The sequence below is a fragment of the Eublepharis macularius genome, chromosome 1, assembly GCF_028583425.1.
Source record: "Eublepharis macularius isolate TG4126 chromosome 1, MPM_Emac_v1.0, whole genome shotgun sequence".
NCBI lineage: Eukaryota > Metazoa > Chordata > Lepidosauria > Squamata > Eublepharidae > Eublepharis > Eublepharis macularius.
Genome location: NC_072790.1, coordinates 60,165,212 through 60,191,795, shown reverse-complemented (window position 1 = coordinate 60,191,795; position 26,584 = coordinate 60,165,212). Strand labels below are relative to the sequence as shown.

General features: G+C 40.7%; 1 protein-coding gene across 1 annotated transcript in view; it reads left to right on the top strand.

Annotated features, from left to right (window-relative positions):
- The window catches only part of CSMD1 (CUB and Sushi multiple domains 1), a 1,321,894-nt gene that overhangs the window by 1,149,226 nt on the left and 146,084 nt on the right, over nt 1-26,584 (top strand). The window contains exons 40-43 of the mRNA XM_054971211.1: nt 1,048-1,117; nt 2,230-2,346; nt 9,029-9,238; nt 21,000-21,188. Coding sequence (XP_054827186.1) covers nt 1,048-1,117; nt 2,230-2,346; nt 9,029-9,238; nt 21,000-21,188 — 586 coding nt within the window. The remainder of the gene's footprint in view (nt 1-1,047; nt 1,118-2,229; nt 2,347-9,028; nt 9,239-20,999; nt 21,189-26,584) is intronic.

The window sequence follows — 26,584 nt, the reverse complement described above, 5'->3', positions numbered from 1 at the left end:
CTACTTGTCCCAATATTTTTTATAACTAGATTAGGTTGCTTCTCTCTCATTTTAAAAATACTACACCACATTTACAACAAAGATTATACAGGGCACCTGAACCATCTACTATAGTCTCCCACTGGCATATCTGAATTTCAAATAACGAATATGCCGTGAAACGCAGAATGTTAGTTTATTAGCATAGATGGTTTGAATTTCACAATAAGAAATTACCTACATTTTTTTCTGGAGACTGAGTGTTTAAAACTGCAGTTTCTACTAATACTATAGAATATTTAATTTCTTTCAGATGCATGACCGGGATTTTCAGCAGTCCCCAACATACCTGTTGGTTATAGTCCAGACTGGCAAGCTCAAATCCATTTAACTCAGTGGATGTTCAACTGGATACTTTTCAATGTTTGTGTATGTTGAGACAGCAATATATGCTACAGACATACCACCTCAATTGTCATTCCTTCTCTCCAAAGAACTGTAGTTATGATGGCAGAGATATTGGATATCCCTAACAGCATTCTCAGTATCCTCCTCAAATTACACTTCCCGGGATTCTTTGTATAAAGCCATGGCAGTTACAGTTGCATAAAACAAACAAACAAAAAAGAATAGGATATTTCTGTACATATGTACATTTAAGACAATATGGCTTATTCGTGTTATACCAATCCACTGAAAAAAGTGCTTATTTTGCCTTGAAAAAAGTGCCTTTTCTGTACTGCAGTAGGCTATAAAAATAAGAACTTTATACCACTCTGCAAACTTATGCAATAATTAAGTTCAGAACAGCGATAGTGAAACAATTTCTTAAGACATGTGGCACAACTTGTTTCCCATTTTAAAAGAATTCTAATTATTGCACTAGTCTTTTGTTTAACCTTAATTAGAAAACTGTCAAGAGTCATAAAAGTGCAGAGGGAGAGATTAATTGGCAAAAGGATTTTAGCAGCAACACTAGTGTTGTCTTTGTCTTGTTAAAATCGTTGTGTTAAATTACCAACGAAAAACAGGGGGAAAGGAAATGATGCAGCTTTTTTTTTTTTTTAGGGACGTTCTCATATTTCTTGTATGCCTGGAACTGTTCGCCGTTGGAACTATCCTTCTCCTTTGTGTATTGGTATGCATGCATATTCTTATTAGCACATATTTTGAACAGATTGCATTAATAGAAAACTCTAAGTTAGTTTAAAGGGTGCCATTGGATCTAGGATCAAGACCATTGGACTGAAAAATGTGAGCTAGTAAGTTAAAATTCACCTTGATTATTTGAATTTAAAGAACGGACTTTTCCTTCTCAAATAAGCATATCTTTCTCTTTTTTGTACATGGTTTTAGTATGTTTCATTACCATCTGTTGAGATAAAGCATTGATTTAATAATAGTTCTCTCAATAGAATTACTACTAGAATAGTGCAAAAGGTATAAGCAGTGAAACCTCTGGTTCTGCTCTCACCTCAGCTGCAAAACTAACATGAACTTAGGCAAACCATTATTGCTCACTGCATCTCTGCAAAGATCTGCTCTCTGTCCTGTTTTACTCAGAGCCAAGCTACAAGTGATGCCTTACACAGGTTGGACACTTGTCAGCTTTCCTCAAGTTTTTGTGGGAAATGTGGGCATCCTGGTTTTACAGCTTGGCTCTCCATTACAGCTGCAAGACTAGGATGCCTACATTTCCCATCAAAACTTGAGGGAAGCTGACAAGTATCCAAACTGTGTCAGGCGTCACTTGTAGCTTGACGCTCATACAATATACTTGAATTATTTGAAATGCTTCAAATGTACCAAATAAATGCTAATTATCATAATCAACAATAAAAACAACAAAATAATGTTAAGCATATGGTACATTTCTCACACTGTTCTTTCTCAGATTGGAATATTTTGTCCTTATGGTCACATGAATGCCCTCATGTCTAGCTTGAACCTGTGTATAGAATTATTAGTGGTTTACTGCTGAAGCGAATGCCCCATATGCATTTAATGACTTTCCCAACTACAAAATCTTCATTTACCGCAGTCGCAAGTGTAGCATTGAGAATATGAAAGCTGTCTGACCCAATGAAATGAAGAACAAGAACCTTCGTTGTACTTTGGAGTGCAAACAGGGCAATGTGTTGCTTTATATATGTATTGTGTTGATTTTACTGAATATTTCACAAGTTACTCATCACTGTATAAATCATTAATCTTAAATGGTATTAATGGTCTGTATTTTCTTTTTAATAGCGAAGTGTGGCGGAACTCTGACAAATATAGCTGGAGTAATCCTGAGCCCAGGTTTCCCTGGAAACTATCCTAGTAACCTTGGTTGCACTTGGAAGATATTATTGCCCGTTGGATATGGTAAGCAATCCTGATAACATTGTACTGTAGCTCATCAGAATCAGACTCTGTTGTGTTTAGGTCAGAGGCTAGGACTGCCATCCTACCAGGTACACCTTCTCCAGCTCTGAGTAGAGAGCCAGTCCTCAACAACAGTAGAAGAGGGAGGTCCTTCCCTCACCTTGGTCCCTCTGTTTATCAGCTTGGCTCTCCCTTTGACCTGGAGGGCATGGCCTTGCCCTTTTCCCCTGGCCTCCCTCTGTCCAGCTTTTTGAAGGATTTCCTGGGGAGTACCAGCCCTGGGCTCTACCCTAGGTTCCTTCCTCAGGGCAACTGCCTGCAAACTGGCAAGCCTAAGGGCCAATGGGGCACTGTGCTCCACCCCTCCCAGACCTCCAGCTAGGCCCCCTGAGGGTTTCCATCTGTTGGCGGTGAGAGCCTTGGCTCGCTCATCTCCCATGCTGCCAGCCCAGACCCCTTTCCTGCTGCTCTACCGTATGCTTTCCTATGGGCCTCTCTCGCTTCTGTTTCTGAAAGTCTGCCCCATTGCCCTGCTCCATGTGATGGCTAGCCATTCAGTAATGGGCCTGTCTATTGCACTGTTGCTGATAGCCTCTCCCCTGTTGCTGACACCTGCTGGCTCAAGCAGTGTCACTTGTTTCTCAGCTCTTCCCCCACCATTGAGACTGGCATTGGCCCACTCAGGTGAAGGTGTTTGCTTCCCAGTATTTGTTGGATTGGGTAGTGCTTCTTACTCACCCATGCCTCCAGTGGTATTGGGGCAGGGTGGCGTGGCTCTCAGTTCATGCTCAATGAAGTAGCCCCACCTGCCTGGGGTAATGTCACACTCTCGACTCTCCTGGGGGGTCCCTGGCAACCAGAATGCTACCACCTCTGTGTGGGGCTGCCTGAGCCAGATCTGAACAATCAGTTAATCTTCTGATTATCCTGGAAGCTGAGATTTCAATACAACTCAATGATAATCTTATATGTGCTGCATTATGAAATGAAAGTAGTTTTAGCAAAACTTTTAAGGAAACAATCTGGTCCTTCACCACACACTTTTTTGCCCCTCCTGCATGCACTGATGTGTATGAGGACATTAAGTGCATCCAGGGTCATGTGCAGGAAGGGAAAGAGTATGTTACTTTTAATAGAAAAATTATTTGTGAAATTGCTCTGCTAGGCTCTGAACAATATCAATGAGTATGATAGTAAGAAATAAATCATTAACATTTAATTCAATTAGGTATGTCCTTTCTCAGTCCTCTAGCAGGAGGCTATATCATTCCGTTTTCATTTCTTTCCTTTTTTCCTCCAGAGTGTTTGTGGATAATTTATATATTATTCATGAAATGTAGATAATAAGGCTATATTTTTACATCACAAAGTAGACTGAAAAGTCTTGCAGTTTTTATCCAAATAATTTCCTGAATGACTTGAACTTGTTTTCAACCTTTTTAGACTCATTAGCAATTGCAGCTGTGATTTTAAGGAAAGTAACAGGATAAATAATAATTAGGTTAGTACGATGGTCACGGATAGATATTCCCTAGAAGAAAAGATAAAAGTCATGTTAAATAACATTGTCTGGAATAAAATAAACATGAGATTTCTTGCTATGAAAAAATCATACCAGTTTGTAAGATTTAGCTAATTAAAAATAGTTTGTTATTAAAATCTTAGCTGGGCATTCATTTGTTTTCTGTGTTAATAGATTTTCTTCCTTACATGGATATAATATATTAATAAAAGATCTTTGCTAAGCTAATTTGTTGTTAATCATTTGATTGTTATAAATCCTACTATAATGTGAGTTTTTAATAAGGTTTTTTTAAAAAATAGATTGTTATGCTTGCCTTTTAGTTATTTGTCTAGAGAATTAATGTTAATTGGTTTGTATATGATGGAAGCATTACTTGATGTGGATATAAATTCAATTTATATTTTACTAGATGGACTTCTATTGCTATACTAGAGTTACATTGCAGTATTACCAGTCCAACTGGATATCTAACTCCATCTTATAAAACACACCCCTTCTAGTTTACAGACAACAGCTTGTCTGCTGTAAAGCAAACAAATGCACCTTATGTACTCTTAAACATATTTATTTGGAAATTAGTGTCAGTAATTCCAGTTGCATTTGCTTCCAAATATTTATTCTTAGGACTGCATCCTTAAATATATTAGGCAAATATGTAAATATGTATGTAAAAATAGACATCTAGGTGTAATTTCATGATATTGTGGGTTTCACAGAATTTCTGTACATCAAAGAAACACACAATACTACTGTTCGCATATGTAAAACTTAATTAAAGCAAGTCTTGTGAACTCAGCCCATTGAATATAATGTAAACTTTTTAAAAATTACTAAATCATACATTACATAAAGAAATAAGGATTATGACTTGTAATTTTCATGCTGTTGCCATATGTGGTAAAAAACATGTATATTGGAGACACTTATCTGTGTGAATACAGCCCTATTTCTAGTTGGAGTTCACACTGCTACTAAAATAGTCCAGTGGCCTGCAGGAGTAACAAGGAATAAGGCTATACAAGAGGAGTAACAAGCGAGATGTCCATCAGTGTTTATGGTGTCCTCTCCTCAAGGAAACTGTCGAGACAAGTGTTCTTTAAAGCAAAGAGTAACTTTATTTAAAGGAGAAAACGCTTACACATGCAAGAAGTAATAAACTGTTGGCACAGACACACAGAGACTTAGGAAATTAGCCAGAGGTTGGAATAGAGTGAGGGGGGTATATTTACCTGTCCAGAAGAGTAGAGCAGTCCACAGAGGAAGCAAGCTTCAAACGTCCTGTGTCTTTTGCCAGGGAGAAGGGCTCAGAGAGGGAGACTCTGAGGGCACTACACTTGGGTCATAGTAAGCATGTACAATTTGAGTGTGGCAAAGCCCTGGTTCTTGTAGGGCAAATCATGTCCTGAGGCTGGGAGCCCACTCAGCTGTTGAGACAAAAGATTGTAAATGTCAGTTCCTGAGAATGATAAAGGTTTTAGCACCTTTGATTGTTGCTACCATGGTGTGACAAAAGAGTCAGATTGGGTTTTCCTCTTTTTTGACAAAGAAACAATTGGTTGTACATTGTTTTTGTTTGTTTGTTTGTTTGGTTTTTTTAAAAAAATAAAAAAAATTGTTAAAAAAAAAGAAAGAAACAATTGGTCGTTAATGTCCCTGGAGCTGGGCTATATGAATTTACATGTTGCCAGAAAGAAATTTACAACTTATCAATACAGATTGATGGCCCATTGACCAAAGGATAGGATGTAAATCACAGAAATGAGGGTGATTGGAATGTGTGAGGATGACTCAGCGAGAACCTTTTTGTCAACTGCATGTCCATAGCTTGTAGGGGGGGGGGTAGGAACTAATCACTCCAGGTCCTCGGCATTTGCATTTGCGTTCACATTCCATTCATGCTTTATTCTCCTGAGCAGGACTCGGTAACTTCTTTGTCCATTGGCTGGCATCTCCCTGATGTAGATCAAGCTGTATTAATTCAGGGGCTCTGTGATTTTTATATCACAGGCTGTATTAAACATGGTGGAGGCTGAGCTCGACTGCTCACACTCACAGTAGTAATTGAAATCTGCGTCTAGGTGATGAGTCCACATAAGGTGAAATTAGGTGTGTGTGTGTAATTTTTTCAGAGGCAGAATTCAGACCTGGAAAAGTGAGTAGCCTGAATTTGGGAATGGCTCCTGTTAAGTAATTGCACTTCATAATAGTAGCAGTCTCTGGGGTCAATAATAGGGGTGTGCAATTCGGGTTTCTGAAACCCGAAAGAAACCCGAAACAAACTTGTTTCGGGTTGTTTCAGGTTATCCGAAACGTTTTGGGAAACCCGAAACGTTTCAGGTTATCCGAAAGAAAATAACCCGAAACGTTTCGGGTTGTTTCGGGTTTTTCAATGGGAAAATGCCTCCGTCTTCCCGGACGCCTGGGGGAGGCATTTTCCCACCGAATCATCCCAAAATTGGTGGGGGACCTTCCTCTAACCCCTCTCTAACAACCCCCCAAGTTTAAGACCGATTGGACTTGGGGGGGCATGTTATGGCCCCCCAAACCAGGTCCCCCTATCCTCGCATAAGAAAGGGAAGGGTGAGCATATTGTTAGCTTGCTGCTGCTCATCTTCTTCTTCATTATTTCCTATGGGGAAAAAATGAAGAGGCAGGCTTCCTTTGCCAGGGGTGGCATTTTGCATGCAAAATGCCCCCCAACCCTCTGGGGCCCTTCTCCCACCCTTCCTCCCACCTCCCACCAAGGCACAGCCTGCTCCCACTTGGGGGGGGCATTTCATGGCCTCCCCAAGTAGGTGCTCTTTTCTCCACCAATTCCACCTGGGGGAGGTTTGTCTTGCCAGGGGTGGCATTTTGCATGCAAAATGCCCCCGTACCCTCAGGGGCCCTTCTCCCACCCTTCCTCCCACCCCCCACCAAGGCACAGCCTGCTCCCACTTGGGGGGGGGCATTTCATGGCCTCCCCAAGTAGGTGCTCTTTTCTCTACTACTTACAGCTGGGGGAGGCTTGTCGTGCCAGGGGTGGCATTTTGCATGCAAAATGCCCCCCAGCCCTCAGGGGCCCTTCTCCCACCTTTCCTCCCACCCCCCCCCACCAAGGCACAGCCTGCTCCCACTTGGGGGGGCATTTCATGGCCTCCCCAAGTAGGTGCTCTTTTCTCTACTACTTACAGCGGGGGAGGCTTGTCTTGCCAGGGGTGGCATTTTGCATGCAAAATGCCCCCCAACCCTCAGGGGCCCTTCTCCCACCTCTACTCCCACCCCCCACCAAGGCTCAGCCTGCTCCCACTTGGGGGGGGCATTTCTTGGCCTCCCCAAGTAGGTGCTCTCAGCCCCCAAAGTCCACCCCCTACAGCCCCACACAAACCCAATTCCCCCCCAGCTGCCACACACAGACCCAAATCCCCACATAAGCCCCTCACAGACCCAAATCCACCCCCAGCAGCCCCACACCCATAACCCCAGGAACAGGCTGGCAAAGGCCAGCCCTCTCCCTTTGTTCCCTATGCCATGAAATCCCCCCCCCAATTGGGAGCAGTTTGAGCCTTGGTGGGGGGTGGGAGGAAGGGTGGGAGAAGGGCCCCAGAGGGTTGGGGGGCATTTTGCATGCAAAATGCCACCCCTGGCAAAGGAAGCCTGCCTCTTCATTTTTTCCCCATAGGAAATAATGAAGAAGAAGATGAGCAGCAGCAAGCTAACAATATGCTCACCCTTCCCTTTCTTATGCGAGGATAGGGGGACCTGGTTTGGGGGGCCATAACATGGCCCCCCAAAGTCCAATCGGTCTGAAACTTGGGGGGTTGTTATAGAGGGGTTAGAGGAAGGTCCCCACCAATTTTGGGATGATTCGGTGGGAAAATGCCTTCCCCAGGCGTCCGGGAAGACGGAGGCATTTTCCCATTGAAAAAGCCGAAAGAAAGCTGAAACAAGCAGAAACAAACCCGAAAGCCGAAAGCCGAAACGGCTAGCCATTTCGGCTTTTGCCTGTATCCGAAACAGATTCTTGTTTCGGGTAAACCCGAAACAAGAATAACGAAACAGTGTGCCTTTGCACACCCCTAGTCACTAATCACTTTTGAAGGACCTTGATAAATTATCCAAATGCCATTTCTATGTGTGCTATTTCCTTTCTGAGATGGTCCATAGGCTGTCTCTTCACTCCAAGCTAATATTATTGTGCTAAGATGTGGTCCTGCTTCCTCTCTTCTGTCTTTGTCTTCTATTCGGTGTTGGCTCAAGACTCATTGGAATGCAGGTCTCATGTACCTAGGGACAAGATGAAGCCAGCATGGTAATGGTGGGCACAGGAGTTCTCCTGCATGTGAAGTTAGTCATAATGCTTCATCATTTTATCTAAACCCATGGTAAAATTGTAAACCCATAGTAAACAAAGCAAAACGGGTACGAGTCTAATATACCATTCAAAACAATGAGCTGTAAGGTCACCAGCTAACGCAAGGCAAAGCTCTGCCTCTCAATTCCCTCTCCCCCGCATCTGTAATGTGACGCGAATAGTATAAACAATATTTCAGAATTTCTAAAACAATATATGTGAAGAAGTCTGACCAGTTAGGAATTGAGTGAGTCATGCAGGTTTTCTATCCATATGTGTTTATTCATATGTTTAATAAAATAGGCAATCCATTTTTTAGTTATTGTTGGTTTTTGTTTTCATTTTTCCCCTTGTCTACCAAAATACATACAGATTAAAAATACATGGAAAATAATAGCACAAAATCATTTGATTTATATACTGCTGTTCAGGACAACTTAATGCACATTCAGAGCAGTTTACAAAATATATTATTATAATCCCCTCAACAATCACCCTGTGAGGTGGGTGGGGCTGAGAGAGCTCTGGAAGAGCTGTGACTGACCCAAGGTCACCCAGCTGGCTTCAAGCGAAGGAGTGGGGAATCAAACCTGATTCTCCAGGTTAGAGTCCTGCCACTCTTAACAACTACACAAAACTTTGCAAAAGTCTATTTTAATGGAAAGTTATGCTTTCTCTTTCCCAATTAGAGTTCATTGTTGTTAACCTTAGTGGTTTGGATTCAATCTGTAACATGATGTTCATGTTGTTAGAGGAATTATTTGCTTATTTACCTCTTCATGTCTGTGTTGGTTTACAGTTTTTATTACTGCTTTCCTGTATAGGCGCACACATACAATTTCTGAACTTCTCCACTGAAGCAAACCATGACTTCCTTGAAATTCAGAATGGGCCTTATCACACCAGTTCTATGATTGGCCAGTTTAGTGGAACAGACCTCCCGCCATCTCTATTAAGTACAACTCATGAAACACTAATTCACTTTTATAGTGATCACTCAGAAAATCGGCAAGGATTTAAACTTTCATATCAAGGTAAGCAATCAATAATGTGCATAATCTCATAATTTATAATGGACTATCCTTTCATGGCATTATAAAAATACTTGGTCTGTGAATATTTTTAAATGCATTACTATTTATAACAACAGTTTTCTGTCTTATTCTGTATTTCAGAATTGTCATCTCCAGAAATGATTACTTTTAATGTTTTCATTTAGATACGTATATAAGAAGCATTGATTGGAAACAGAATTAATTGCTCTTAACATTCTCTGAGTTATGGCCACACTGTAAATTGTGAAATTTCAATAGATAAGTTTGCTATTGGAGTAAGATGTGGGAAGATAGAAATATACTCAACTATATTTTGCACCCTGATCTAGAGCTGTAAGTCTGTTTTGAAGCACTCAACTCTTTGCTCACCAGAAACTGCCATTTCCAGTGAAGTGACTGGGAAACCTTGCTGACAGGAATGTTCAGTGAATATATTGGATAGTATTGCTAGCCCCCCACTATTGGCAGAGAATCCCATGGTCCTCAGCTTTGTGGAGGGGGAAGAAACGGGGACTTTCTGGACTACAGCAGGCTCTTCCAGGTGATGCTGTGACATTGCCAGCACACATCACTTCATGTATTGCTGGAAGTGATGTCAGACTCATCACATTGCCAGATGAAGCTCTGATACTGACCAAAAAACATCGAATTTTTGCAAAACTACCAGAGTGGGTAGGTGGGTAGTAATGATGTCATGATGATGTCATTACTGGAAATGACATCTTTACATCACTGGTGTGCATGCGTGTACTAATGCTCATGCAAGGTTAAGAATCCTCCCTGGCAACCTAGCATTGGAGCTCCCAGAATCAGTGGAACAAATTTACTGTAGTTTTTTTTTTCTACTGCTAGTAGAAGCAGACACCATTTGGGTACCATACAAAAATTATGAACAAAGACAGCAGCATGTCTTATTAAATCTAAGAATTCAATTTTACGTGACATTACTCAGAAGACAATTTTTCAAATAACAAATTAATGATATTCACTATTATAGAACATCTATTTCAGAATTCAATCAAAAATTATTAGAGATGCTCAAAATGTTATTTGCGTAGATGATGTTACAGCCCTGCTGACAGAAGAAAGTGTTAAGGAATAAGAATCTTACAATTTTGTTAGGCATGTGATTATGTAGAAGAGTAGCACTTTGTCAGGCAAATCAAATGATATATTTTTTTTCCTGCAATTCTCTCCCTATCCAAAATTATCAGCTTTCCAGTTCACAAAAACATGATATCTTATTAAATCTAAATCTATTCAAAATCGCTGTACTGTGGAAAGCTTTTTTCACCAAGTTCCTCTTCCCATTGCAGATCCCCACATTGCAACCAGAACTGTTCCTGAAGGATTCCAACATCTGGAATCCTCTTTTCAGGAAGCACAAATGACTGACAGATTGAGGAGGAGACAGGAAAGATCCCTTAATAGGTCTTCCAGCTTCTTATCTGGTCTGACTATAAAGCGTAGTTGCAGTGGCTGTCATTATTGTACAGGAAAGTTCACAACTCTGGCAAATCAGCTAAGTAATTTGCACATTCAAGTTCATTGGTGATCCAGTATCACGACCCATCATGTGTTGTCATCACATGAAACAGATCTCTGCAACAGACCTCAGCATTTAGTACATGAAATGCACTTTCAGTTTTTCAGATGCTTAGAACCCTTAAAAGAGTGGTTTTTTTGTTTTTTTAACTCTGTAGAAAAGCTAATGCACTGGGTGGCTTTTTCCCTCTCTGTTTTGAACACCAGATCTTTTCTATTCTACCAATCAAATACTATTTCTGAACATGGGATCTAGAGTACACAAATGTGGATTTAAAGCAACATGCTGTGGCAGGAAAACTTCTGTTCAAAAGAGAGGTTAAACACTTTGGGTTGTCTAGATCTTCCTATATATTCACTAAATCCATGCCTTGTATTGCATTTAGAAACAATATTGTTTTAATTATAAGACCTGCTTCACTGGAACTACCCGTAAGAATTTACCTAGACTCTCCTTTGAGGCTGTAGTAGCAATGTTTCCCCCCTTATACTGTATTAACTTTAAGCTGCTTTGCTGTGAGCTGAGCTAGTCATTTGATTGCTAATGCCACATGCTGAATTTAGCATAGATAAGCTTTTGTGTGTCACAGCCACAAAATTTCAAGCACCAAAATCCCAGCTATGCTGATTTTAGTGCTTTAAACTGGCAAGCAGATGGCCCATGGCAACACAGCTGTAAGTCCAAATGGGCTGACTAAACACTGCAGCTGCCACAGATTCAAAGGGTTTTATTTGACCAAAACCAAACCAAAGAAAACCAAACAAAAAAAAACCCAGGTTTCTCTCCTGCAGCTCTGAAAATTAAAATCAAGGCATCTTGCGAAGTTATCTTCAATTGCCTTCAGGGCATATTTGGCATATTTATGGAATTTAAAAGCTTAATTATCTTTGTTTCTTATAAATTGCAAATGTATCCAATACATGAAAAGGAGTTGCGAACTATAGCATCCTATCCTACCATAGCACATGCATCTTTAATTTCTCATCTAAGAGGCAGGAAAAAAATAAAAGTCAAAGGCAGAAAACAAATCATGTAGGAAAAAAAGAAAGGGTATTGTTTGAACAGAATCTCTCTCACAGAGTCACAACAGGTAAGACCCCAAGTATGTTTGGATATTAGGCTAAAGTGTGTTAACACTGAAGTTTTTAACAATGTTTTACCATTAAAACTATTGTAACATATTAGTTGATGCCAAAATTTATACTTATGTTTAAACAAAAAACATCCTTGAAAATGTTGCATATGTTTAGATCACAAGAGTTAATTTCAGCTTTCCCCCAAATTTCCCAACCTTTCCATTCCCAGTCTCTTTCATGCTGTGCATTTGGACAGAGAGAGACTAAAAAAGCGAAATTATTTCATAGAGTTTTTTCCCCCAGTGCTCTCCCAAATTTCCCAATTTTTACAAAAAAGTCCTCAGGAAAAAAGGGGGTCCACCACCACTGCCATTCCTTTTTTTCGCCTGGGGCCTCACATTTCTGTTTGTGACTAAGTGAGAGGATATTGCTGTATGCTTGGAAGGAACACTGAGGTCCAGATAGCATGAAAAACAGAAATAAAGTTTATTAAGGGGAATAATATACAAACTATTGAATAACATAAGTATCTTGACCGGAAAATTAGCAAGCCGTCTACATTATATCAAGCACTCGATGTCACTAAAAGCTCACAAAGCCAGTTTTTCCAAGGCCCAAATGTTATTCACAGTGCTCTGCTTAAGAAGAAGGGCAGAGGCTCAAGAGAGAAATCAAAGAAAACTTCACTTGTTGATCCTTTAAACGTCAAGTGGAGAACTAAACCCCAGGGATCCAAGTATCAGTGAATAATCTAAAAAGGGGAAAGGCAGAGCCATATGCCGTTGTGGTCTGACAGGAGTGTTACTTGCTCTCAAGGGAAAGGTGGTTCTGGGCAGGCAAAAATGGTTACCAGTTATAGCACAAAGAATACTGCCCTCAATACAAAAAGATACTTTTCTTTCCAGGTTTGGAAAGAGGAGAGGGATCATAGGTGGGGTTCTGGTGCATATCCTAATTGGTAGAAAATGAAGAAGTAGGTGCTGTCAAGTTCCAGCCAAGTCATAGCGACCACTTCTATGGGGTATTCCATGAGATGAGCAAAGGTGGTTTGCAATTGCTTTCCTCTACATAGCAAGCAACCCCATTGCCCTTGGTGGTCTCCTATCCAAATACTGATTGTGATCGACCTTGCTAAGCTCTCACAAGCTCAGGTCAAACTGCCCAAGCTCTGGCTGTTGGAAGAGAAGAGAGTAATTATTTAAAACAGGTAGAAGAGGAAAAATTCCAGGTGGGAAAGGCATGTGATTGGAGACAGTTTCTATCTGAGATGGTGTTTAACAAGTAATTTCAAACTGCATAAATTAAATCATCTGGATAAAAGTGCAAGGCAAGAAAGGGAGCAGGTCTTGGTCATATAAACCATGGATCCTGAGTTCAGATAATTGAAGTACTAAAAGTGACAGGACAATGGTTAAAGACAGTGATGGCAAACCATCTATGAATGTCTCTTGCCCTGAAAACCCTACCAAGTTGCCATAAATTGGCTACCAGCACCTGATTAATTACTGAAGGTTTGGATTAGAGATGGGCATGAACAGCAATATGAAGGGGAAAAAGCCACAAACAGCCCAATCTGCTGTTTGCGAACAAGCTGTTTGTGAGGCCCCATTCTAAACAAACAGCTGGTGGTTGTTGTGGGTTTTCCAGGCTGTATTGCCGTGGTCTTGGCATTGTAGTTCCTGACGTTTCGCCAGCAGCTGTGGCTGGCATCTTCAGAGGTGTAGCACCAAAAGACAGAGATCTCTCAGTGTCTGGGGCCCTGTGACACTGAGAGATCTCTGTCTTTTGGTGCTACACCTCTGAAGATGCCAGCCACAGCTGCGGGCGAAACGTCAGGAACTACAATGCCAAGACCACGGCAATACAGCCTGGAAAACCCACAACAACCATCGTTCTCCGGCCGTGAAAGCCTTCGACAATACATCAAACAGCTGGTCTTTGCAAGCCTTGTTTGTTGCTGTTCATTGCTGTTCATCAAGCCAGACAGTCTGGCAACTGCAATCAATTTCCTTGGAAACTTAGGCAGGGATTGTCTGAACTCTGTCTGAACTCCTGCTGTTGTCCTGGAAATCCCAATCTAAGCCCAATTTAGCTTGATAGGCAGATCTTCCTTTCAAGTGTGGAGCTCCAAATTTGTTACAAGGGAGCAAAGAACAGGGGGGAGAGGGGTTCCCAGCTCTGGCTTAGTTTGCAGACAGTGGAGAGGGAGAGAGTTGCTGTTGGCATTTTGATAGAGAGAGTGCATTGGAGCTTGAATTTTCTTTGTGTGTGGTGGGATAGGGATCTACCCCTTCAAATTCAAGGGCTGCTGCCAGGCACTGGGCCCAGCTATTATTTATTATTGGTACCTTTCCTGCTGCCTGCTCAGGTTAGGTTTCTGGGAGTGGTGCGGTAGGGATCTACCCCTTCAAGTTCCAGGGCTGCTGCTAGGCTCTGGGGCCAAGCTATTGTTTATTATTGGTACCTTTCCTGGTGCCTGTTCAGGTCAGGTTTCTGGGATTGGTGCAGTAGGGATCTTGACTTGGATGGTGGCTGGAGGAGAGCCTGCTGGCCCCCATGAACAGCCAACCATGAACATGTTCGTGAACAGGGCCATGTTCATGATTGTTCGTGAGTCCCTGTTCGTGGATGGCAATGAACCACAAACATCATGTTCGGTTGTTTGTTTGTTTTCTGTTCGTGCCCATCTCTAGTTTGGATTACTGGTCTGAATGGCAGGCACTGGGCAAAATGGGGTTTCTTCCAGGTAACTTCCTCAGGTAAATGCCCCATTCCATTTAATGTGATTGAATTAATAGTCATCCCGCTTGCTCTGGTGGCTCTCTGCTTTATTGTGATAGCCAAAGATCTGTTTTCTTGCCTGACATTCCATTGAAAGTGGGGCATTCAGTGTCATTCAGGAACTCTGCCTTCCCAACAAGCATCACTTCCGTCTTGTCTGGGAAGACTGTTCAGACATCAAGAAGGGGGGTGAGGAACATAAAGGAAATGAGAGCAGTTTTGTGCACAGTGATAAGCTGCAGTACTGCAGTCCAAGTCACAACCTGAGTTTGATCCTGGTGGAAGCTGGGTTCAGGTAGCCGGCTCAAGGTTGACTTAGCCTTCCATCCTTCTGAGGTTGGTAAAATGAGTACCCAGTTTCCACGGGGTAAAGTGTAGATGAGTGGGGAAGGCAATGACAAACCACCCCGTAAAAAGTCTGCCAAGAAAACATTGTGATGCGACGTCCCCCCATGGGTCAGTAATGACTCAGTACTTGCACAGGGGACTACCTTTACCTAAGAAGCACTAAGGGCAGAAAATAAAATTAAAATATTTTTAAAGGCTAGTTATTAGATTGTGATGCTGTTTTAATTGTGAACTATTGTGGGCAGGACTCTAAAGAGGTGACATAGTATATCCTAAACAAATAACAGGTGAAGCATTTTTTTATGAATTAAAATTTGAGGCTTTACTCTACACTTGCATGGACCAGTCCCAGTGGCAGGGGTTGCAAGAGCACCTGAGGGAAGCCCTGCCGCTGCACAGACTGGCTGCTGCTTCCGACCTCACCAGGTTCTTGCAGGGTAGGCTATTCACGAGGAGTTCGGATTGGCCTGGGCAATAGCCCTGTCCCTCTATCCTAGCCCCATGTCTCCTCTGTGGCTAGCATTGGTGCTAATTGCTGCCAGCTGCCCTGGGTCTGCTCCAGGCTGTGACAAGACCATGTGATGCAGCCATGAGACCAACGTATGACTGGGCAGCATGGTCGCCTTGTGCAGGTCATGCCCAGTAGCTCCAGGTCTTGTAGTAGGCGCCATTGAGCTGGTCATGACTGCAGTGGGGTGGATGCCCACAGGAGAAGTGTCCCTGCAAAGGGTCCCTCTGCCAGAGCCTGCAAATGACTGGATGATGAGGATGATGCCAAGTTCAAGGAGACTGTCCCTGGACCCGTGTATTTAAAAAAAAAAACCTGCCCACACTGAAGACCAGCCCCAACATTGCCACATGAAACACTGTTCTACGTACATTGCCTCTGAGGGCAGATAATAGTGTTGTGCCTCTGAATTTAGAATGACTGTAGATAACAGAGCTGCAACAAAATAGTCCACTTCCAGTGAAACCTGATTGGAAGAAAGCAAGGGCAAAATAATTTACCAAGGAAGTACCCGGTGGGAGCCTCTTCTATAGGTGTATACTTGGGAGGTTTTTTTTTAAAAAAACATTTCATCTATTAATTTCTCTCAGCATTTTAGCAAATTCTCTCACAGCACAGCACACTGGAGTTCTTTGCTGCATGGATTGTAACATCAAACATCAGTGTTTCTGTAGTCAATAAAAGCCTATTGGAGAGGCTTCACAGAAGGACAAGCAGAGACTCGGAAACCGCACCTCGCATTTACTCAGTTCTTTCCATTGCTAAGGAAACTCAGCATGACAGAAATCTTTTCAGTTGATTTCTAAAATATGTGAATGGTGTATACCACAAGACTCACATAGTATTGATTTGTAAGTGGGGTGGTGAATTTCCAAGCTCTGATCATGAGTTATATGTTATGGGCCTAATTAATAAGTCATGAAGCTATCCATAAATCATGTAGCTCATTTTTTGTCACAGCCCTGATTTATAAGCAGAGTCATTCAGCTGATTTATATACCTTATCTTCAATTTATACACCTTTACAGAGGTCAAAACTGTGATTGGGTGATGTGCCTGTCCTAATACAGGATTACTAGGTGAACACCTAGGTGAATAAAATGAAGATAAAAAGAAAGAAACAGCAAGACCTCAAATTATTATTCCCGTCTCTGAAAAAAAGGAATAGTAGCAGACATCAAGCCTGTAGAAATAAACACAGGACCTCTTACAGAACACACAGAGAGCTAGATATAGCCCCATGTCTAAGCTCTTGGCCTGTGGCTATGGCCTTGGATGAGCTCCCCTACCTGATCCAGGACTGGCCCAAGGTATCTCTGGCTTTTGTTGTTGATGATGTCTTCTTCCATTTTTGCATACCACATTGGGTTCCTTGGGCAGGGTGGGAGTGGAGAATAAATAAGTCGATTACTCTACATTTTTAAAAATCATGCACCTGGAATATAAAATGTAATACAAGTAAATTGCATTCAGCTCTCATCTGTGGGCTCAATAAAATTCTTGCTATTACTATAAAATCTATATCCTTGTTGTTTAACATTAGAGATACTGTGAAATTTCTCAAGAACAAAATTTGCCTTACAAATCCTTATCCCAAGGATTGTTCTTGCCTCTTTTAAAGAGAAAGTCTGTGCTGTTACATACAATATAGAGTCTCTCTACACAAGACATCAGTCCAGTTTTACATCATTTTGATATAGCTAAATGGGCTCGTGTTAAAAAAATACTTTATGATTACTAGAGATGCAACATTTAGTTGATTAATCTGTTAAATAAACTAATTTAAAATCTTACATCAACTAACATGGTGCTTCTAATCAGATAACCCATTTTTAAAACAAATATTATTTTAATATGAGAACATGAAAATTCTGAATGGCAATAATTGTCTTAGAAAAGATATTACACCTTCTTGTAAAAAGATTATTTTATTCATATGCACATTTATGCATGCAGATTTCTTAATCAAATAATTAACACTCATATGATTAATTAAGATTTATTTAATTAAATGAGTAACAGCCCTAGAGGTTCAACATGAAGAGTGTGGCAATCACTGTTATAATGCCTCCTCCCCCACGCTTTTAATCCAGCCTTTGTCGTTTTATGTAATGAAGTCTCTCAGGCCAGATCAGGATGTGTCAGATGTGAGATGGTTATACTTTTTGAAATTACCACAGGACAGATTTAGTATTGACCAGGGCAGTTTACCATTTATCTATCACGGATGCATTTTATATTACTTCTTATATTATTCCCTGGAGACATGGAAAATGAAACAAAATATCAAATTTATTTAACCAATCAGTATAACAAAGTAACTGTGGTCGAGGTTTGGAGAATGTACACATTGTTGATAGTGAATACCACAGTGCTTTTTTACTTTTAATTGTTTTAACAGGAACAGCACCCAAACCTTCCTATATACGAATCCACTAGTCCCTGCTGGACTCTGCCTATTCAGGTTACTTTCTAACCCCTCTCCCTCAAAACCCACTCTTCAGCCAACTTTTCTATTAGTCAGTAGTGAAACTGTCTTCTTCTAAAATCCCAGTCTTCCTCTCGTCTCTACCCATATATAGCAGAAGATGCAAACTCATCCTTGTTTGTCACAGTCACGTTCTAAATATTCATCTCTGTATAATTTCTGCATCACATATTTGCTATTTCAATCGAACTTTCAGGACGTTTGGGGAGGGGTCTCTTTTCATTTTGCTGTTGACACCTAAGCAACTGTTTCCTGATGCTAGAGTTGAGCTTTCTGGAGCTGTGGATCATCAGGTCATCATTGTAGTAGCCCCCGGATCCCTCATCTCATGGGGGCCCCTATTCTGATCCCCATTTTGTCTCAGTGTGGGCCAGTAGTACAAGATGAAGTCTGCATCAAACTGATACCAAGGGGCAGTGAACCACACTCGGGGTTACTTGGCAGCGAGTCACACCAAGGCTGTAATAGAATGCCAAGCAGCTCATTGTTCCATCATGCAAAAGTCCATTCCAAGAAAGAGATTAATAGTGAAATACTATGCAGAATTACTCCAGTCTAAACCCATTGATTGCAATGGGCATTAACAAGAGTAACTCTGCATAGGATTGCACTGTAAGCCACAAAGCCAGTTCCTCGAGGGCTTTGGAGCCCCCTACCCAAGCAATTTGGCCTTAATGAACAAACCAAGATTTCGAACACAATAAATAATGGACCTGTTCTAGCCAGCTCACTCCTTCCCTAATCCTATCAATCATTCACCCATGATTCTATCATCCCTACCCTCCTTAAGGGAGCATACTTCTTATTTTTAATTTTTCCTGCTCATGCTTATTGCTCTTTGCTCATCTCACTTCCCCCCGCTTTACAATATTAACATATTCTCTAGAATAAGTTTTTCTGATAGCCTTAATGCAGGGCAGGATCTAACAGCTACTCAGCCTTATCGTAGGGCAGGATCTAACAGCTACTCAGCCTTATCGTAAACCTACCATCCTCCCAGATGTATCTGAAGAAGTGAGCTGTGACTCACGAAAGCTCATACCCTATCACAAATTTTGTTAGTCTTGTAAGTGCTACTGGACTCTTGCTCCATCTTCCAAGAGAGAGCCATCTGTCACTCCCAGTCTTTTGTTCACTTATCACTTCCTCACCTTATGACCAGCACATTCCAGATCAAGAACACAGCCCCAGCCTGAACTTTCTCCTGCCTGACAGTTAACTTTAAATCCAACAGAATTCAAACTCTTTCACTCTGACCTAATCCTCAGCAAAGAGTAACCTGATCCTAGCACTTGCAGTATTTTTACAGCATAAATATAGCCCCCCAAATCCCCAATACTTTGCAGCAGTTTTTTCCTGCCCTTTTGTGACTTGGCACAGGTTCCTTGGAGACATGAACGGGTCTCTGTCTCTACACACCTCTCTTCTGCTCTCCAGATCGAGACTCTGCAGGCAGGGCCGTATTATTCATAAGACTGACTAGGCTGAAGTCTAAGGGCCCCGCAGGGGCTAGGGGCGCAGCAAAATTATTATTATTATTATTTTGCTGAGACCTGCACCCTAGGGCTCCAATGGTTAAAGGCACTTTATACTCTGCGTCATAGCAATATGTACATACATACATACATACATAATACACACACACACACACGTACACACTCTCATAGTATATATAAATAGAATTCTTCAGGAGCCCCTCAAAATGGATATAGGGCTATGTACTGCGGTCTAGTACCTACTAAACAAAGGTCAGGCTCTCAGCTGTAGTGGGTTAAAGATTGAAGTGCCGTAGGGGGCTCGAAATACCTGAAAGCCTAAGGGCACAGCCATAGGTTAATATGGCCCTGGCTACAGGATTTCCACACTCTACAGGACAGGTCATATTCTCTCATCTGCCCCCCACCCCTAGAAGACAGGTAGCTGTTAGGGAAGGTATTTGTTTGCTGTTTTAGAAGTATATCTCTTTCCCTCTCCCATATTTCTTAACAGTTGTTTAATTTGGCTTGTGTTAATTCAATAATACCATTTTTCATTTTAAGAGAGTTTATTCCTCCTCATTCTTTTGGGTGCTGTGCTGAATCTGGATGTTGGCATACACGGGTTAACAATCCCCTGAATTCCACACAATACATGTGTTTATTCCATGCTGGCAAGTGGACACCTTTGTTTGTTGAGGAGTCTACATATTCATAACAATTTGGGTAACATTACCTGATCAGTGAGTAGCATAAATGATCTGTTTGCCCTTTGGACTGGGATAGACTTAGTTTTAGGAATATTAACATTAGTAAATAAATCCGTCCACTGTCTATTAATATAGTTCTTTATTCAAAAAATTAAATATTGTTTCACCAGCATAAGTAATTCCTAGAAATGTAATTCCTTCAAAGAGTCTGATTTCATGAGAATAGATGAAAATGCATCATATACTGTGATAGATGTTTTAAATAATACAAAACATGAATTAATATAGAAAATATAAAATAAAAAAAACATTTAGGGAGAATTCATTCACACAGGATTTTTGAGAAAAACTTTAACATTGAAGAATCATGGATAGACGGTCAGAATATTCAGCACTTCTTTTTTTACATCCTTCCTAAGAGCTTCTGTTTTTTCAGTAGTATGTTATTATCTTGGTCTTTGACTGAGTTGACTCTTAGATTGCTGGATACAGATGAAACGCTAATATCCAAACTGATTCATGTAATCATATGCTGTGCCCAAGTATAGTGCACACAGCAGACAAATCCTGCTTAAATGTACGTGATGGATATTTTTTAAAAAGCTTTATTTGTATTAAATGACAAAATCATGTTACTCTATCTTAAAGATGAAATTAATACTTCCTTTCTTATCTGATTTGTCTTTGCTTTCTTATCCCATATGTTTTAATTGAGAGAACAAATTTCAGAATACCTTTTAATTTAGCCTTTATTTGTCTTTGTATGAGGGCACATCATTGCATGCCATATGTTGTTCTTTTCTTCCAGGTTATGAGTTACAAAATTGCCCAGATCCTCCTCCTTTTTTTAATGGCTATATAATCAACTCAGACTACAGTGTAGGACAGTCCATCTCTTTTGATTGCTACCCTGGATATGTTCTGATTGGTCATCCTGTTCTCACTTGCCAGCATGGGATCAAAAGGAACTGGAATTATCCTTTCCCAAAGTGTGAAGGTAACTTCTGTTATTTTTAATGTTGTCTGAATTCTTAGAATTTTACCACTCTCATGTGCTCAAGGGATTAGAGAAAAAACAGAACCCAAGTAATAAAGTTTTCAGTGTAAAATACAAGATTGACATTTTGTACATCAGAAATAGTTGGAATCTTTAAAGCCTTAACGGACTGGGACGAGCATACCTGCGGGGACACCTCTTACCATATATTCTCCAGAGGGCGCTTCGCTTGGCAGAAAAACATCTACTAGTGGTTCCTGGCCCCAAGGAGGTTTGCCTCGCCTTGACCAGGGCCAGGGCCTTTTTGGCACTGGCACCAACCTGGTGGAACTCTCTGTCTGTGGAAACTCGGTCCCAGCAAGACCTACTATCCTTTCACTGGGCCTGTAAGACAGATGTTCTGCCAGGTATATGGTGGTTGAGGTGGGTGGGCCACTCAATCAGCCTCCTGCCATGGGGGTGCTGTCCCCCTGGTCTGCTATACATCTGGCAACTGCCTACCCCACCCCACAGGATCTTTTGATATGCAATATGCACACTGCTGTGTTTTATTGATTGTTATGCTGTTTTTATCTTTCATACTGTATTTACTGATGTGATCCACTTTGAGCCTGTTTGCAGGGAAAGTGGAATACAAATAAATTAACGTCTACATTTACAATCCAAAGTATCTAGCACACTTTGATTTTAGCGCCAGTATAGGATACAGTGTCCTGACCTGGATAGGCCAGGAGAGCCTGATTTCGTCAGATCTCAGAAGCAAAGCAGGATCAGCCTTGGTTAGTAATTGTACAGGAGACCTCCAACAAAGACCCAGGTTGCAGAGGCAGGCAATGGCAGACCCCACCAGGGGTCACCATAAGTTAACTCTGACTTGAGGGTCAGATTTCACTTCATAGGAGACAGTATGTTTAGGCATATTTCTAGCCAGCATTCACAAATGCATCCTGGCATTACAGTTGCATTGCCAGTTGAACAGCTGGAACAAGGCATGGGAAGAATGGTGAAATCCCACTGCGCGTCAATTTGGAAGTTGAAGCAGCGGGCGAGAATCAGTCTGGAAGTTCTCCTTTCCCACATACAGTTGATTTGATGGATTTTAGCTATTTTAAAAGTCTTCTGTATGTGCTCATTTGAATTGGAGACTAAGTTCAATTAATTGCTTGCAATGAATATTCTAATACCTTCCTTATCGAGCTGTTGGTGGCCTGCCCTTCATACATCTGTGCATTTAAATTTAGAAAGCTAGACTATGATGCTTTATGTTAGATTGTAAATCTAGATTATAATTCAGCACGTATATTTTAGTGGTGTTACTTTGAATTACCTCAGATTACTTGGAAATATTGCATATTACACAGAGCAAATTATTCTGTCCTTTACCTAGAATTTAAATTAATTATATTGAATGCTATAATTAAAATAACTTCTATCATCAGTAAATGACTATCCTTGACAAAAGTAAAACAATGAAAATGACTGATATCATTTCCTTTTGTAATGTAAAAGAGCCAGATGGGATGGGAACCTGCAAACTAAACCTCATCATGATTAGAAACTATATAAAACAAACATATTAAATGCAACTCGTTCATGACCATCACTAAAGTCTGTTTTAATTATTTGCACTGTGTTCTTTGTTAAGAGTACATGCATAAGTTAATTCACAGGCTTCTTTCCCCACCCAGCTTCCCTCATATATAAATTTTATATGTGATGGAGTGCATTATTTTGGATATGTAAAGGCAACTCACTTTATTAAGGTTTATCTTTAAAAAGAAATGCTTGAATCTCACATAATAGTACTGTATCATATAATAGTTCCTGAAGCCAGTAAAGATAATTCGTTAATTTAATGGTGTAAAAAGTAAAAAAAAAATTAAGTTACCACATTTTTTTTATCATATCATCCTAAAGGACTAGAAATATAGCCAGTTGTATGTGGAATTGACCTAGCTGCCCAGGTCTACAGGACGTCCATATGCCCCCCTAAATATACTTCAGGTCATTCAAAGATAAAAGAAAAGCCTTAGTCCTCTTCTAAATAGGACAGATTTTCAGGACTGGGGATGATTTCCTGCTAGTGCATAAAAAGGCTAAAGACAGCCTGTACATCAGAGATTTTGTTCTGCACAACTTCTGATGTGCTAAGATGGGTGTAGCATTCCAACTATCTCAGGTGGCCTATAAATTATTTTGTAACTCTCTTCTTTTTCCAGTTCCAGGCAGAAAGCAAAATGTGGTTAGGCCAAGATCAAATGATGACAAGGGGCTGTTTTTTACACAAGTTGTATACAGACAGGTCTTAGGCGGTGCACTTACTTCTTTTAGAGAATGATAATATACATTAAGAGTGCAGTCCTAAGCAAAAGCACACCCTGCTAAACTTGTTTGATGGACAGAGAAGGATTTACATACATTAATTACACCTAACATGCATAAAAAGTAACGTAAAACCGCGAAATGTGTTTGTGTTTTAGATATTTATTTGGGGTGCTTTCAATCTACTTTACTCCACTCAGTTGTGGACTCAAAGCAATTTACAATATAATCTCTGCCCTCCCCCCATGTTTAAGCCTAAAATAACAACAAATCTACCATCAATATATTAATGTAAGTAGAGGGGCAGGTACAGAGGAAATGGTAGCTGCTCTGCTCTTGGCAATAATCTCTTTCTCAAGTTAGATCCTAGATAATTCAGTTTTACATTTTACATTGTAGTTCAGGTTCTACCCACACTGACTATAAATGCTGGCATACAAACACAGTACATCTGTGTACAATTTGATCAGTGAACTATGGAGATGATATTACAATGTAGTCAATGTACTTTATCCTAATGCAATTGTGTCTCCTCATGGCTTGCTCTGTGCTAAAATCATATCTAAAGAATGCCTCTAGCCAAGCCCTTGACTATAGTTTGCAGGAGTTTCCTTGTCAGCTCTCTATTTATTATGAATTTATTATAAACAACATATTGTTCAGGAAAGCAAAATTGTGCTCTGCTTTTTAAAAAACATACAGAGTTTTGTTTTCATGAAGTTTGCCACTTAACCTAAACCACTACATGTTTTATTATGATTTAGGTACCAGTAATGGTACATAAGAGGATTTTACAGATTGGGGATATCAATAAAACAACAGCCAAGTGTTGATTAAGCTTTTTCATGCACCTTTACTGTCAGATAGCCAGTAGCAGATGATTACGACACGTTACTTTTTGAAGGTCAAATCCATGTAGAATAGGCTAGCATTTAAGAACTTGGTTATGATATCAGGATGCTTAAGCAGGTACAGTCACCATGAATTCGCTGTGAACATCAGTTGGGCTGCCAGCTGTGAGTTGGGAAATTCCTAGACACTTCAGAGTGGAGCCAGGGAGAGCAAGGTTTGGGGAGGGGAGGGACATTCAGCAGGGTATAATGCCATAAAGGCCACCCTCTGAAGCAACCATTTTCTCCAGGGGAACTGATACGTGTTGTCTGAAGATCAGTTGTCATTCCAGGATGGGCTTTGGCTCAGTAGAACAGCCTCTGCTTGGCATGCAGGTAATCCCAGGTTCAGTTACTGCCATCTCCAGTTAACAGGACCAGTCAGTAGGTGAGAATGAAACTCTAGAAAGCCACTGCTGGTCTTAGTAGACAGTACTGACCTTGATGAACCAATAGTCTGATTCACTATTTGTGTGTGTTATAACAGTGTGCGCTTATATACCACCCTTCTAGACAGATTAGTGCCACACTCAGAGCACTGAACAAAGTCAGTGTTATTATCCCCACAACAGAGCTGGAGCTGAGTGTCTTGCCCAAGGCCACCTGCTCATGACAGTAGTGGGAGTTGAACCAGCAAATGGCTGATTCGCAGCCCAGCCACTTAGAGGCTGGCAACTGTGTCACTGAGATGAATAATCATACAATTGAATGCAGTCATTAAAATACAGCCCCTCACACATCCAGTGTTTGTTGTACATGAATTGCTGTTGATAATGCTGTCTGCAATTTCTTTTAATACTTGAGTTAAATTTTCAGGGACGAAGGGTGACAGCAGACAATATAATGCTGAGCAGTTTGAGCATTTTGAAATCAGGTTCGGGAACAGGATAACCTAGAAGAAATAAAGTTGTGGACCATGTCTAGTATTTACATTTGACCAGGCAAGCCAGCATTTCTATCTCTAAAATGGGTCTCACAACTGAAATGGCTTTAGCATGGACAGTCAATACAGATTTTAATAACCATATCAGACAGTGGCTTAGTTTGGCCATTGTCCACTTACGTAGTTACTGATTTGCCACCTGAGTTACACACTTTTTGAAAGGTGTAACACTACTCAGGATTGCACTGAGGGCTAAGCTACAAGTGATGCCAGACATACATTTTTTAACATGTTAGGGATGCAATTTTACCTGGGAACTGTAGTTGAAAACAGCATTATGTCCGTAGCACAGGGAGGCAGAGGAGGGAAGAGCTGTTCAGAGACAGTCACGCAAGATCACTGGGGGAGAGGAAATTTGCAATTGTTTCCTTGCAATTTCAACAGAGCGATGAACTACCAGCTCTTCCCCTCCCTTGCCTCCCCAGGCTAGGAACAGGGTCCTGTATTCCTCTCTCCATTAAGACTGCAAGAAACAATTTTAAAAGTCCTCTCCCCCAGTGATCGCGTGCAGCTCTGTGTTTGAAAACTGTCTTTGAAAAGCGTGTCCCCTCCCCTGCTTCCCCACACTAGGAACATAGTGCTGTTTTCAACTGTAGTTCAAAGGTAAAATTACATATCCGATATTTTAAAAAAATACATGTCTGGTGTCACTTGTAGCTTAGCTCTGAGCTTCCTAACAATTGACCCTGAACCAATGCTTTGTATTTCCATATTTTAAAATCAAGCATAATCCCATATTAAATTGAAAATCATACATTAGCAAGTTTTCCCACAGTCCTGGATTTTTTTTTAAAAAAAACATCCTTCATACTCCAGATGAAGGGAGATGGATTTACTTTAGTACCTTTTTGAATCCCAACTGCAGAAGTGTTTTACTCTATTACACAGTTGGTGCACAACATATCCTTGAAGATTAAAACTAACATGCTGTGATTTTGAACTTTTCTTTCTTTCCTGAAAAAGCAAAATAGCCTGTACATACTTCTTGCCAGACCTAAATTGTTCATCAGTATTCATTCTGTGTACGAATGAGAATCTGTGATGGATGAGGAAGATAAGGATAAATTGAAATATAAGACAGAATGTCATGGAACATTTTTCACAACTCTTTTTGACATCAGGCTTTGGAGAACAAATGTTAGGAAGATTATTTCTGTCACCATAATAGCCTATTAGCATTTGGTGAGAAAAAAATGAATTAATACTGTCCAGACAGGAAAATAATGTCCTACATGGAGTTG